At 37.0% G+C, this 12,772-nt stretch overlaps 1 protein-coding gene across 1 annotated transcript in view; it reads left to right on the plus strand.

Moving 5' to 3' along the window:
* l(3)76BDm (trafficking protein particle complex subunit 8 homolog l(3)76BDm) overlaps positions 1 to 12,772 on the plus strand; it is a 117,061-nt gene that overhangs the window by 50,557 nt on the left and 53,732 nt on the right. The window contains exons 8-11 of the mRNA XM_081756935.1: positions 1,649 to 1,870; positions 6,649 to 6,758; positions 8,963 to 9,211; positions 11,463 to 11,739. Coding sequence (XP_081613061.1) covers positions 1,649 to 1,870; positions 6,649 to 6,758; positions 8,963 to 9,211; positions 11,463 to 11,739 — 858 coding nt within the window. The remainder of the gene's footprint in view (positions 1 to 1,648; positions 1,871 to 6,648; positions 6,759 to 8,962; positions 9,212 to 11,462; positions 11,740 to 12,772) is intronic.

The raw sequence follows: 12,772 nt of genomic DNA on the forward strand, positions 1-12,772 counted from the left end.
TCTGCTTACTACTTTTGTGATCACAGTAAATTCGTAGTTACATATAAATATTGTTTGTTTTTAATAAAAGGTTAAATGCATAGAGGTCGAGGTTCCAGGTTTATTCACAGTTTGAAAGCAAGAAGAAAACTGTGAAAGTATGGCCAATATTGCCTTCTGTATATCTAGAAATATCATTACAAGATAATCCAATTCTAGTTTGGGAAAAAGTAACGTAGATACAACTTAACAGGACCACACTTTTCCTAATTAATTTTCAATTTTGTTTATGTATAAAAAGTCTATTGGAAATTAGTTATAAAGGCAACCAAGAAAGTTCCGCCACTTTTCGTGGATGTCTGTGTTTCATTGGCCCTCCGTGAGTTAAATGCAAATGGAGATAAGGTGAAGTCAGTTGTTGTTGTGGGTATATCCAACATACTAGCTGGTTGTGGCAGTTCACTTACACCGTGGATGTGCGTAAGGACAGAGTGAACATGGAAACTCCACAGAGCGTCATAAGGGCGTGTATGCTGTAAGGTTCAAACTGGGGTCAAACGCCGCTGCAGCGGGGCGGAAGATATGCCAAGCCTTTAGTGAGGATGTTGTGACTACGCAGACAGTGCAGCAGTGGTGCAACAAGTTAAGGGACAGTGACGAAACACTCGCAGACGCACCGCGTGCCGGGACCAACACATGTACAAAATAAAGAGTTTCTGGCAGTAATTGAGGCGAACAGTGGCTAGACATGTGAGGAACTGTGACTACAATTCAGTGAAAGTGGACAAAACGTTCGGCAGCACCTCCATCAACTTGGGAAACACTACAAGTTCGGTCGATGGGTCCTACATGATTTGACTTCGGGCCAGAAGGCAGCGCGAGCAGACACCTGTTTCTTTGCCTTCTCGTCTGAGGAAGGAGCCATTTCTGGACAGAATGTTAACATGTAATGAGAAGTGGGTCCTGTACGAAGCTCCACGCCGCCGTCATCGTTGTTCATCCCATGAATCGATCTAAAACAGCCGAAACCAGCACTGCACGAGAAAAGGTCCTCCTTTGTTTTTTGTGGACTGATTGTGGCATCGTGCATCGGGAACTGCTGGTCAGAGCATCAATGCAGCTGTGTACTGTCAGCAGTTGAGCCGTGTTCAAGAAAAACTCAAAACTCTGGAGCCAGCACTTGTGGATCGCAAAGAGATCCTCCTGTTACAGGTCAACGCTAAGTGCCACGTAGCTAGGATGACCCGGGCCGCCATTCTGCGCCTTGGATAAGAAACACTATTGCATCCGCCATACTCCCCGGACATTGCACCGTCCGATTATCACCTGTCCCATTCCTTGGACAATCACCTTAGAGGACGCCAGTTCAAATCCCTAGCAGAGATGCTAAATGCACTTGATACCTTCTTCACTTCACGGCCCACCAAGTTCTACTGCGATGGAATCCATGTCCTTTCAGAACGTTGGCAGAAGGTTGTCGATGGTGATGGGGACTAGTTTTGATCTTCCAGGTACTACTTAAGAGACATATCGATGTTCGGTGGGTAAAAAAGCAATAGAACTTTCTTGGTTACCTTTACGCATGTATGGTATCATAAGCTCCATGTGAAAATAATTTAATGTAGTATTTTATATTTTAATAACTGACACCATATCTTTGTATTTCTAGAATTGTGCTATTAAGAGTGAAGTTGTCCCTGAGTCCGAGACACCACTTGGAGACCCCAATCATATCAATGTGAATGTGTGGGGACCGGTATCTACTCAAGTACAACACGGAGGGTGTCTTACTTCTACAGACGTTGAACATCTGCGGACATTTATGCAAGAGTTCTGTATCAGAGCTCTTTTGCCGTACGTTGAGAAGCAGTTAAGGTTATTAAATGATGCTGTAAGTATATTTTCTTGTTATTTACGTGTGTGAAAGCACATGTTATCTGGCCACAGAAACCTGCTTAACTGTTATGTATAAAAAAATTGAAAAATGTAAACACTGAAAATGAAGTATAATCTGTTAACAAGAAACATAAACGTCAATACTGAAAAAGAAAAAAATCTGTTCCTCATATTGTTAACGAAGACAAATGTTTACTTAGATAGAATGGTCTAGTTCCATTCTGTTTGCTAAAAATAGGTTAAGACACACAGTAGAATGAGAGAATTTTAACATCTTGGTTGGACAGCGTAAGTAACTCCATCTGAAAGAAAAAGGGTAAAAGAAATGAAGTTACTAAGGTGTTCGAAACTTTATTTTTTAGTAATTATAACAAAAGTGAGGCTTGTTAATTATAAGTTTTGCACTGATCTTAATGGGTGTAATAATGAAGCTTCTCGTGCCATGCACATGTGTTTATAAAATATTTTTTTTAAGAAGTGACAAGATGTGCTTGTAAGTAACCCAGTTTTCGTTGGGGCGAAACTATACTGATTAAACTTCACAATTAAGATAAATGTAAAGCTTGTTAATTTCTCTCCGTAAACAAGTAAATGTGGCTTCTAATGTGGGCAGAATTACTGAAGAACTCTTAACGAGATTCAAAAACTACATCACTGATCCATTACAAAGTATCGAGGTTTATAAGGTTAATTGTTCAAGCGATAACTTGTACGTAGTATACTAATACACAGAAATAAAGTTTTTTTGTGCTAAAGAAATGTTAAGTGTCACTCAGTGTCAGGCTTATTAAATCATCAGTGGTAGAATTAAAGAAGCTTTGGTAATTAGAAAAAAAAAAAAAAAAAAAAAAAAAAGGAGAGCAAGGAGAACTTGGGTTCCAGAAAGCTTTCCTAATAAGAAGTGAAGGTAAATAGTTGATTTTTTAATGAGAACGCGAATGAAACAAAGACTGTTGACTGACGTCGGTTGTGAAAAGCTTGGTGTGTATATAACTACAATTAAAGGAAAGCCTTGGATAGCTTCCATGTAACATATGCCTTTTTTTTTTCTAACTACGTGTCCACATGTTCCAAATACGAGATAAATATTATCAGTAATGACTACAAATCAGAGTTGTGAAAAACCCAGTTTTTTTTTTTTTTTTTTAGTGGGTTTTATTTGGGTAATATTGGGTGTTAAGCAAAATCTGGTTTTATTAAATTTAATATGTAATATTTAAATTCATATTTCTACTTAAAATACCATTTAAGCATTCATATTCTGTTGTACACATGAAACTATGGACCCGTAGTGGCTTACCTCTGGTGCGAGGTTCATGATTTGATCACAGTTCCTGCCAAATGTGCTTTGTGGTGGATAAATATGTTGTGCGTGGGCTTTCTCGAGGGTCTCCCACTTTCTTCATGTCACAATTGTCATCCATCTTATCATCACCATCCACCTTATTCTCGGTGCATAATCGTGGGACATTGAACGTAAATTAAAAAGGAAGAAATTAAAAAACCCAGCCTCGCAGCAAACAGGTAAGAAAACTACTTATTTTAAAATAGCCTTGTTCGTGGTCACACAAAAGGAATCCGTAAAGCCTCATCAGGATTTCGTGTTACACACGTAGCACCACTGATGTTCATATTTCGATTTCTAGGGGGGGGGGGGGGGGTAGACAATTTTGTAGAGGGACAAAGAGGTAGAGCACAGAATAAGAATAAAATCCCCGATTACACTTGGGATTCAAATCCCTGAACAGCCATCCTGACTAAACATTTCTTTGATTTACCTCAAAACACACCAGGCAGATACTGGAAGAGTACCTCAAGTTCAGGAACCAGAGATAAAAAACCGGCTTTATGAAATGGATTTCTTTGAGGAAGAACTGAAATGTTGAAAACTGATTTTTTATCTTTAATTCTCATTTCCAGTTGCCAATTTGCTTTCTTATAATAGATTTCACGATTAAAGGGCCTTTGTAACATACTATACGTAGCACACTGCACCAAATACACAAGAATTCGGCAGTTTTACGATCCGACTGCCATTAATGTTGAGAAGATATGAGGGACACCTTGAGTAAATTCCTTTGTAAGTGAAGCGTTTTCCATTTGTAATCAACTGACACATGGAGAAACACATATTACTATTCGTCTGTACTAATACGCGAGTATATACTGCAAAAATAAAGGAAATATAATCTCATTCCTTTCTATTGGAAAATATTTGAGCCTCATCTCCCCTTTAGGATATTTATATCAATGAAAGTGTAATAATAAAAGATCCGAAAAAGTTTTTCTTTCTTTTTTTTTTTTTTCGTAAATTTTGAACCCCGTTCTCCCTTAAGATACACTTCTTAAGTAAAGTTACATGATAAAATCCCCACCCGACATATGTACTATGTTCAAAATCTCATTTCAAACTATTCAGCCGTTTCCCCGTGACATGATCAAAACAAAAGGCAACATCAATTTAAATGTGAAGAAAAAAAATTGTAGAAAATGCTCTACTTCTTCCCTTAAAATGTAAATTCTCAAAAATGTAGGATACAATGTCCCCTTTTATTTAATGAGTTTATATAGTGTGTTTCATCTTTTCAACTTGACGGGGTCATGAGATCATTCAAATCAAAATAACATAATAAAAAGAAAATAGCCAAGATAGGTAATATGTTCCAGAATTCATATCAAACTGTTGGTTTTCCCGTGATGAGAAAATGCCCTTAAAACAAGAATTCTCAAAAGAATGCTGGGACACGGGTCCACTGATTTTTAATGAAGAGATTAGTACCAGGTTTCACCTTCCTAACTTAATAGGACCGTGAAATACTCAATTTTTGGCAGATATTTTGACCCATTGGTCCCACCTCACCTAATCTCTGATGGCTGCATTGGGCGAAGGAAAATCCTAGCTACAACCTACTCCTGGAAGCTGCATTGGGCTGAAGGAAGTAGCCCCGTGAGACCAGCTTTTTACAAACACCTTGGAGGCCGCATTGGGCAAACGGGTGTCCGTACAAAAGCTAATCTACCTTCATCAAAACCGGGGCCACTTTGCGAGTGCTGAAATTCTAAATTGGAAACATTTATATTACAAGAACTTCATAATTATTTTATGGAGAATCGTTTTATAATAAACCTGGTGAAGGGAAAATCTCGGACTATTATTATTGTCTCTACCAAATAGACATTACTATATGCATTTTAATCAAAGTGACATAAAAAAATCCCAGTTCGAAATATATAATAATTACGTCCAAAAATTCATAGGGGACGCGGTGGCTCAGTAGTAGAACGCTTATCTTTGGGGAGTGAAGTTCCTGTTTCAAACTGTTAGGTGGTGGTCTACATCGTGTCCGTGGATTTTCTCGGGATACTCCCGTTTCATCCCGCATTCTCAATGTAACAATTCTTTCGTCATCATCATCATCATCATCATCATCATTATCGTCATACATTTGCCTTAATCATCCGTCTCCCTTAGCCTAAAGAGCATAATCGTGGGACGTTAAACTGAAAGATTTCATTTCATTTGTACATCTGAAAATTCATTTCAAACGGTTTAGCCGTTTACCCGTGATGTGATCACAAACGAGATTCTTTTCATTTTTATATAGCAGATTACAGTTTAACACTGTTAACAGCAAATTTGATGAAACGTACACAAAATTCGTTACTTTTCTTCTTCCTCTTATTATTATTATTATTATTTTATTTTATTTATTTATTTTTTAAGTGGTATTCTGTTCTAGTAATGATCTCTTGATAAATACGTATTTTAAGCCAATTCTAGGGCCGCGGTGGCTCAGTGGTAGTAGAGCGTTCACCTCTGGTGCTTGGGGTTTCGGGTTCGATCCCAGCCCCCGCCAAGTGAACTTTGTGATGGACAAACACAGTGTGCGTGGGTTTTCTCGGGGTTCTCCCGTTTCCTCCCACTTTCTTCATTCCACCATTTCATTCATTACTCATCATCGTCGTCTCTTTTAGCCTAACCGGCATAACCGCGGGACGTAAAACTCAAAGATTTCATTTCATTTTCATTTAAGCCAATTCTGAAACTATACGTACACGAAGAAACATGATTAATTACATGAAGAAAGTAATTATAATCATATTAAGGTATTATTTCAATCCAAGTTTTAAAGTATATTTTTAGAGTTTTATTTTTTGGGAGGGTGTGTGTGTTGCTGCTACAAATGCAGGTAAATTTCTTATCTGTCAAGTGGTTCAGAATTATTTGAATCCTAAGTAAATATTAATTAGAAACTGAACGAACACTTAACAGGTAAATAAAGTAAATAAAATAGTGTGCTCACTGAGGTCATGTCTGATTACAAGTTCACTTATTTCTGTGACGTAATGTTCTAGCACAATTTTGTACAAAGCCTGGAATTCAACTCCAACCTACCACCAGGTAAACTAAAGTCAGAGAAAAGAGAAAGAGCTCTTCCTTTTGAATAACTGATGAAGTAAATTCACCGGAAGCAAATTCTGTGATAACTATTTTGGTTTAACAATTGCAACACAAAGTTGTGTTGTAAAATATAATAAATAATAATTAAAAAAAACTCTACTGACATAAATCTTGCAATCTTAATTAAATCATCATCTTTTTCAATCCCTTTTGATTTTGCTTTTAATGGAAAATAAGAGTAAACTTTGTATGTTGGCGAATTAGAAAAAAAAAATGAGTTCTAAGGGTTAAGGTAAGAGTCTTGTGTTGTCTTTGAGTTCAGTGTATATATTTTTTACTTTAGTAAACATAAATATAATTGATTTTTACAGGTTTCAAATAAAAAGGGTGTTAGCCGGTCGTTGTTTAGTGCCACAAAGAGATGGTTCGGAGGAAATAAACCAGGCTTACCAGGGATGAATACTCCTGCAAATGCTGTGATGTAAGTGTTTATATTTCCTCCCCCTTCCCCCCCCCCCTCGTTAGGCTTTTCTGTCAAAAAATAATCGTAATTAGTTATAACAACAAACCGAACGTAGAGAACACATTTCAAAATATAACACAGTGTTGACCTTTGTGTTCATGTAATATTTTTTTTTTTTTTTTTAACTTCCCATCTATGCTTCTAACATGTTACTCGAATGCCTTTCCTCAGAATGTTTAAGGTGGCGCGCTGGCTCAGTGGTAGAGCGTTCACCTCCGGTGCTTAGAGTCCCTGGTTCGATCCCAGCTCGCGCCTTGTGGACTTTGTAGTAGAGAAACACTGTGCTCTTGTGTTTTCTCGATGTTCTCCCGTTTCCTCCTACTTTCTTCATTCCACCATTTCATTCGTTTCTCATCATCACCGTCTCCTTTAGCCTAACCGACATAACCGTGGAACGTAAAACTTATAAAGGTTTCATTTCAGAATGTTTAATTAAACTGAACTATGAAAGTGTTGGCTATTCACATCATAGGGTATAGCGCTTCAGTAGCAAAAACTTAATTATAAGCATCAAAGTATTCCAGTACTTCAACCAGTACAACAATCTATGGAAGTGTTATATATCTCTTGTCTCTATTTATTATACATGACCTGTAACACATTCGAGTAACATGCCAGAAACATAGTTACCGCAGGCTGTTGATATTAATAACTTGCAGATGGTTTTGTTATTAATATATGAAAAAGATTCAAAGATTTAATGGCTTTAATACATTCAGAACAATATCCATGTTTTAGCTGGGTTTATCAAAGCAATTATTGTTTTATAAAGAAGTTGAAGTAATCTTCCGTTCTGTTGCGGGGATTGATTATTATTGCAGGTATTGTTTGTAACATTTTGCCCACCTATCTTGCTGCGGGCTTCATCAGAGTTTCACCGTACTTATGCAAGTATGTACTTCCTCTTTATACTAGACATAAAATTATTTAGAGTATGCAGGGTGTTCCAAAAGTAATGGCGAAAAATGTAACTACAGATTCCTGGCACTAAAACAAGAAAGAAAAAAAAAAAGTTTATATGACACATAGTCCGGAAGTGGACAGAGGCGGAGCTAGATAGCTTCAAATGTGGGGAGAAAGGAGCTCACACGTAGGGAAAGGAACTTGCCAATTTACGAAACCGCATTGAAGATGCGCGTGAACCGTTACGCAACCCACCGGGAGTGATGGAATGTATTCGAAACTCACGATTAGCACATTGCATAGGTGTGGGAGGACAACTCTTTGAACATCTGTAGGTACTTCTATTGTTAGCACGTATGACCTAGTAGTTTGTAGTGCTACTCTGTGTAAGATACTACGTTACAAATGCAACACGTCGTTGTAGATTTTCGAGACGGGGACATAAAGCCTCGTTGCTGACGTCCCCATTAATCCCCCCCTACTCATACGTCGTTATAAATTTTACCAGTTATTTCATTACATGGCACTACTAGTTTCACCTGTTATTATTTCTACCTTCTCTCTGCAAGCTTCTATCTCGTACACTACTTTCCATTACCCGAGATTATGCAACCATACTAAGTGATCTTTGCTTTGATTCCCATTGTACATGGCCGTGCAATCGTGCCATGAATAACAACTTTTTCTGTATGGTATCCATCTTTACTGCACCGTTTCATTACTCGTGCCGTACAGACATTCGGCGAATTTCTAAATAACGTATGGAGAATCTCTATTGCAGTTATGTAACATGAGTTTAATATGCCAAGCCAATATGATTTTTGTGTCTTTCTGAACTCTCTTCCTAGCTCCTTCCATTATTCCGGTAGGCAGGTACAAAATTGTTTTCCCCCACTTGGAGCTGTCTAGCTCCGCTCCTGTCCTTTTCCGTACTATATGTCATATAAATATTTTTTTCTTGTTTTGATGCCAGGAATCAGTGGTTTCGTTTTTCGCCATTACTTTTGGGACCCCCTGTACATTTGTTGCGAAAATGCAATGTATTTGCTGCGTGGCGGTTGGTGAAACCCATAGCTAGAACTGAAGCTGAAACTCTTTAATAAAACTCACAACTAAATAGGCATGCGAAGTATTAGTGATAATAAGCAGTCCCACAATAGAAATGTAAATTGCTTTTATTTCATTATATGTACAAGTTGGATGTAAAATAAAATCTGCAACAATTTATTGTTCTAACTAATTTTTCTTTCTTATTGTAGATATACTCCAGATGCTCCTGAATTGCAGTTACGACGTCTTGCAGATTTATGCTTTATGTTCGGAAACTACAACATGGCTTTCCAGGCTTATCACACTGCGAAGAGAGATTTCGGAGCTGATCAAGCGTGGTTATATTATGCGGGTGCACTTGAGATGGCTTCTTTGTCTGCCTTTATGCAAGGCGAAGCACAGAGGAAATCCCAAGAATATATGGAAGAAAGCATTTCCACATATCTTAATACATGCAGGTTTGTTTTTCTTAATTTCTGTGAGTATTGTGTGGACACCATCTATGTATTTATATTGTATTTTTATATGTATTCTATTACTTGTACGGAAAGGGAATTTCAGCTTGAATTGACGTAATTTGAAGTGGATACTTCTAAGACTTCAAAACTATGTTATGCATAAGTCTTAGGTCTGTCTGCCTGGTGGTATTTATCAGAGTAGAAATGGTAAGAGTTGGCGAAAAACGGGTTTCTAATGGGAATAGATTATATCTCTGTCCTTATCTCTCTATTTCAACCGGAAGTGGCAGAAATTGCCATTTCCGGTTTCAATAGTGATTGCCGTAGAGCAAAAACAGTGAAAGATAGCGAGAAAGTATTTCCTTTTGTATGATGGGGCGGCGGTGGCTCAGTGGTAGAGCGTTCACCTCTGGTGCTTGGGGTCCCGGGTTCGATCCCAGTCCCCGCCAAGTGAACTTTGTGGTGGACAAACACCGTGTGCGTGGGTTTTCTCGGGGTTATCCCGTTTCCTCCCACTTTCTTCATTCCACCATTTCATTCATTACTCATTATCACCGTCTCCTTTAGCCTAACCGGCATAACCGCGGGACGTAAAACTCAAAGATTTCATTTCATTTTCCTTTTGTATGATGTATTCAACTACTCAGTAATACAGGGTGTTCATTTATTATGTAGACAAAGCCACTAGTGAAATCCTCACACCTAAAAAATTAAAAAAATAAAAAATAAAAAAGTCTATATGAACATAAGACAAACGCGTTGTTTCTAAGTTACTAGATGTCAAAATCGAGAAAATTGTAACTTGGAGGCTGCTTAGCTCGAAAACTATGAGAGATATCAACGGCGGTCGAAGAAATATTAAAGGAAATAGCACGCTGTCTATCTAAATAACCATGTTTCAGGTTTGGGGCGTATCGGCGCAACGGATTTAATACAGGGAGCTGCGGTATAGGTTCCACTCTTCCTCCCCTCTCTCTAAAATCATATGCGCAGGTACAACCCAACTGTGAAACATGGTTATTGAGGTAGACAGCGTACTATTTCCTTTAATATTTCTTTAACCGCCGTTGATATCTCTAATAATTGTCGAGCTAGGAAGCCTCAAAGTTACAGTTTTCTCGATTTCTACATCTAGTAACTCCGAAACAACGCGTTTTTCGCCGCATGTTCAAATGGACATTTTTTTTTTTTTTTTTTAATTTTTAGATGTGAGAATTTAACAAGTGGATTTTAGATACGTATTAAATGAACACCCTGTATCTCTCTCTCTCTCGTCCACTCCTACCAGTTTCGAAATCGAAAGTGCTTGAAGTTGAAGTCCACTGCAACTTCTGGTTTCAGTATTCATCCCATACAACAAAAAGAGTAATAAATATCGTTTAAAAAAAAAAAAAAAAAAAAAAAAAAGAGCTAAAGGGCAGAACAACTTTACTGAAGAAAGAAAAAGGTCATCACCAGTAGAAAGAAATATTTTGGGACCTTATTACATTAGAATAGAACATCCAGCGTTCAACTTGAACGAACGATATCTCGACAAGAATTGGGATTTAATTATAAATAGCTTCATTCAAAAATGTAACTCTGTGTGACTTTAAATGGTATAGTTATCGAAAAAAATTTCTTCATAGGTAGTTTTGTATAAGTTGTAGAAGCGTTAAAGAAAAGAAGGAAGCAAGTGAATCGAAGTAAAGTAAAATAGTTCATATTGTATGAAACCAGTTAAAACTATATTGTTGACTGCCTTTGTATTTGTACTCCCAGTTGTGAGTTAGTATTTGTAATAATCATTAAAACTTTAATAACTTATTGCTGGTTTTTAATGTTTTGTCTGGAGAAAAGAGTAATCTGAATAAAATGCGAAAATATTTATGAAGTCTAAGCTCTTCATTACTGTCTAGCTGTCGAAGGCAGTAGGATTGGTTGCCGAACTTAAACTAGGAATATAAAAGTCATTTCATAATTCCCAGAGCACATTATAAGTGAGTATTAATCAATCTTAACAAACTGTGCCAGATGGTATCTGAGTTAAAATAATAACGTATTCCACCAAATAGGTCTAATATATTGTAAGTTCGTATTTCCTGTTATTATCTGTTCGATGTCCTTAGTAAAGTAATGTAATCAATAAAGGGTATGGATGTGTCAGAACTATTATTTTTATTATTATTTATTTATTTATTTATTATTTGATTGATTGATTTATTTTCCGAAGAACCATAAAATAACCGCTAAAATTACGATTTTATTTCAGGATGCCTCAATTTGCAACCAGAGCGACTTTATTGAGCACGGAATGCCTCCGAGGCCGAAGTTTCTTCGGGGAAGCTGCGAAGCAGTACATTCGAATGACGAGCGAAGACTCTGATTTAAGAAGTGCTCTTCTTCTGGAGCAGGCAGCTTATTGTTTTCTTCACACTAAGCCTCATATGGTTCGAAAATACGCGTTTCATATGGTCCTTGCGGGACACAGGTTTTCAAAAGCTGGACAAAGAAAACATTCGTTACGGTGTTACAGACAAGCGTATCAGGTTAGTATCCGCATACCTTATTTTGCCATGTATAATACGCACCTTTTTTGGGTAGTACTAACTCTGCATCTATGTAAATGTATTTAATTTTCATGTCTTGCATGTATGAACGCCTTAAAACAATAACGACATCCTTACACAAATTATCAGAAAAACCATGTAGTACAATTGGATTTGTTTATATTACCGTTGTAATGAAACTAGTTGTTTTGGAGTAAGTATAAAGAAACTGATAACGACATGTTGCTAACCGCAGAATAAACACTGTGATTATTAAGGTGACACTGACTTGATTAAATAACATTGCACGAATATCGCATTATTTCTTGGTGTACGTGGAAACTAGCAATCTACTTTACGTGACAGTTTATAGAAGTTGTTTAAAAAACATTTGAAAAGTATCGAAACTGTTTTCGTTTACAGATAGTTTCAAGCTAAAAGTTATTAAATACGCTAAAGAGCATATTAATAGAGCTGCCGAGAGGCATTTTGGACCTTTTCGCAACAAGAGTATCATCAGATTGTGGAAGCAACAGGAATAAAAGCTTCTTCATATGCCAAGAGAAAAGGCAGGCAATTGATACCAAAAAGTGATTTATTTTATTAATCTAATAAAAATGCGTTCAATTAATAAAGATTAATTAATTAATCTTTATTAATTAAACACATTTTTATATTTTTATTTTGTTATTAAAGCTTAATAAAGAGGTATGTAAATGAAACTCAAACTAAATTTTGAGGAGAGAAATACTTATCTGCGAGGTTTCACACCGAGAACGAGCTGAAAAAGGGAATGCGTTATCACCACTTTTGTCGTGGAATACGCTATAAGGAAAATTAAAGATAGCGACCAGGGCCTGGAGCTTAATGGCGCTCCCCAGGTTATGACTTAAGATAGGAGATGGTATGAGGACAAAATACCTGCAGGGATATCAATCAAAAAATCAATCTAAAAGAAGCATTAATGCGGTATTAATTTCCACACATACCTCGAAAAGTACACAAGATTTCCTAAGGTGGTGACAGAACGTGC

The sequence above is a fragment of the Thermobia domestica genome, chromosome 1, assembly GCF_964235325.1.
Source record: "Thermobia domestica chromosome 1, izTheDome1.hap1.1, whole genome shotgun sequence".
Taxonomy (NCBI): domain Eukaryota; kingdom Metazoa; phylum Arthropoda; class Insecta; order Zygentoma; family Lepismatidae; genus Thermobia; species Thermobia domestica.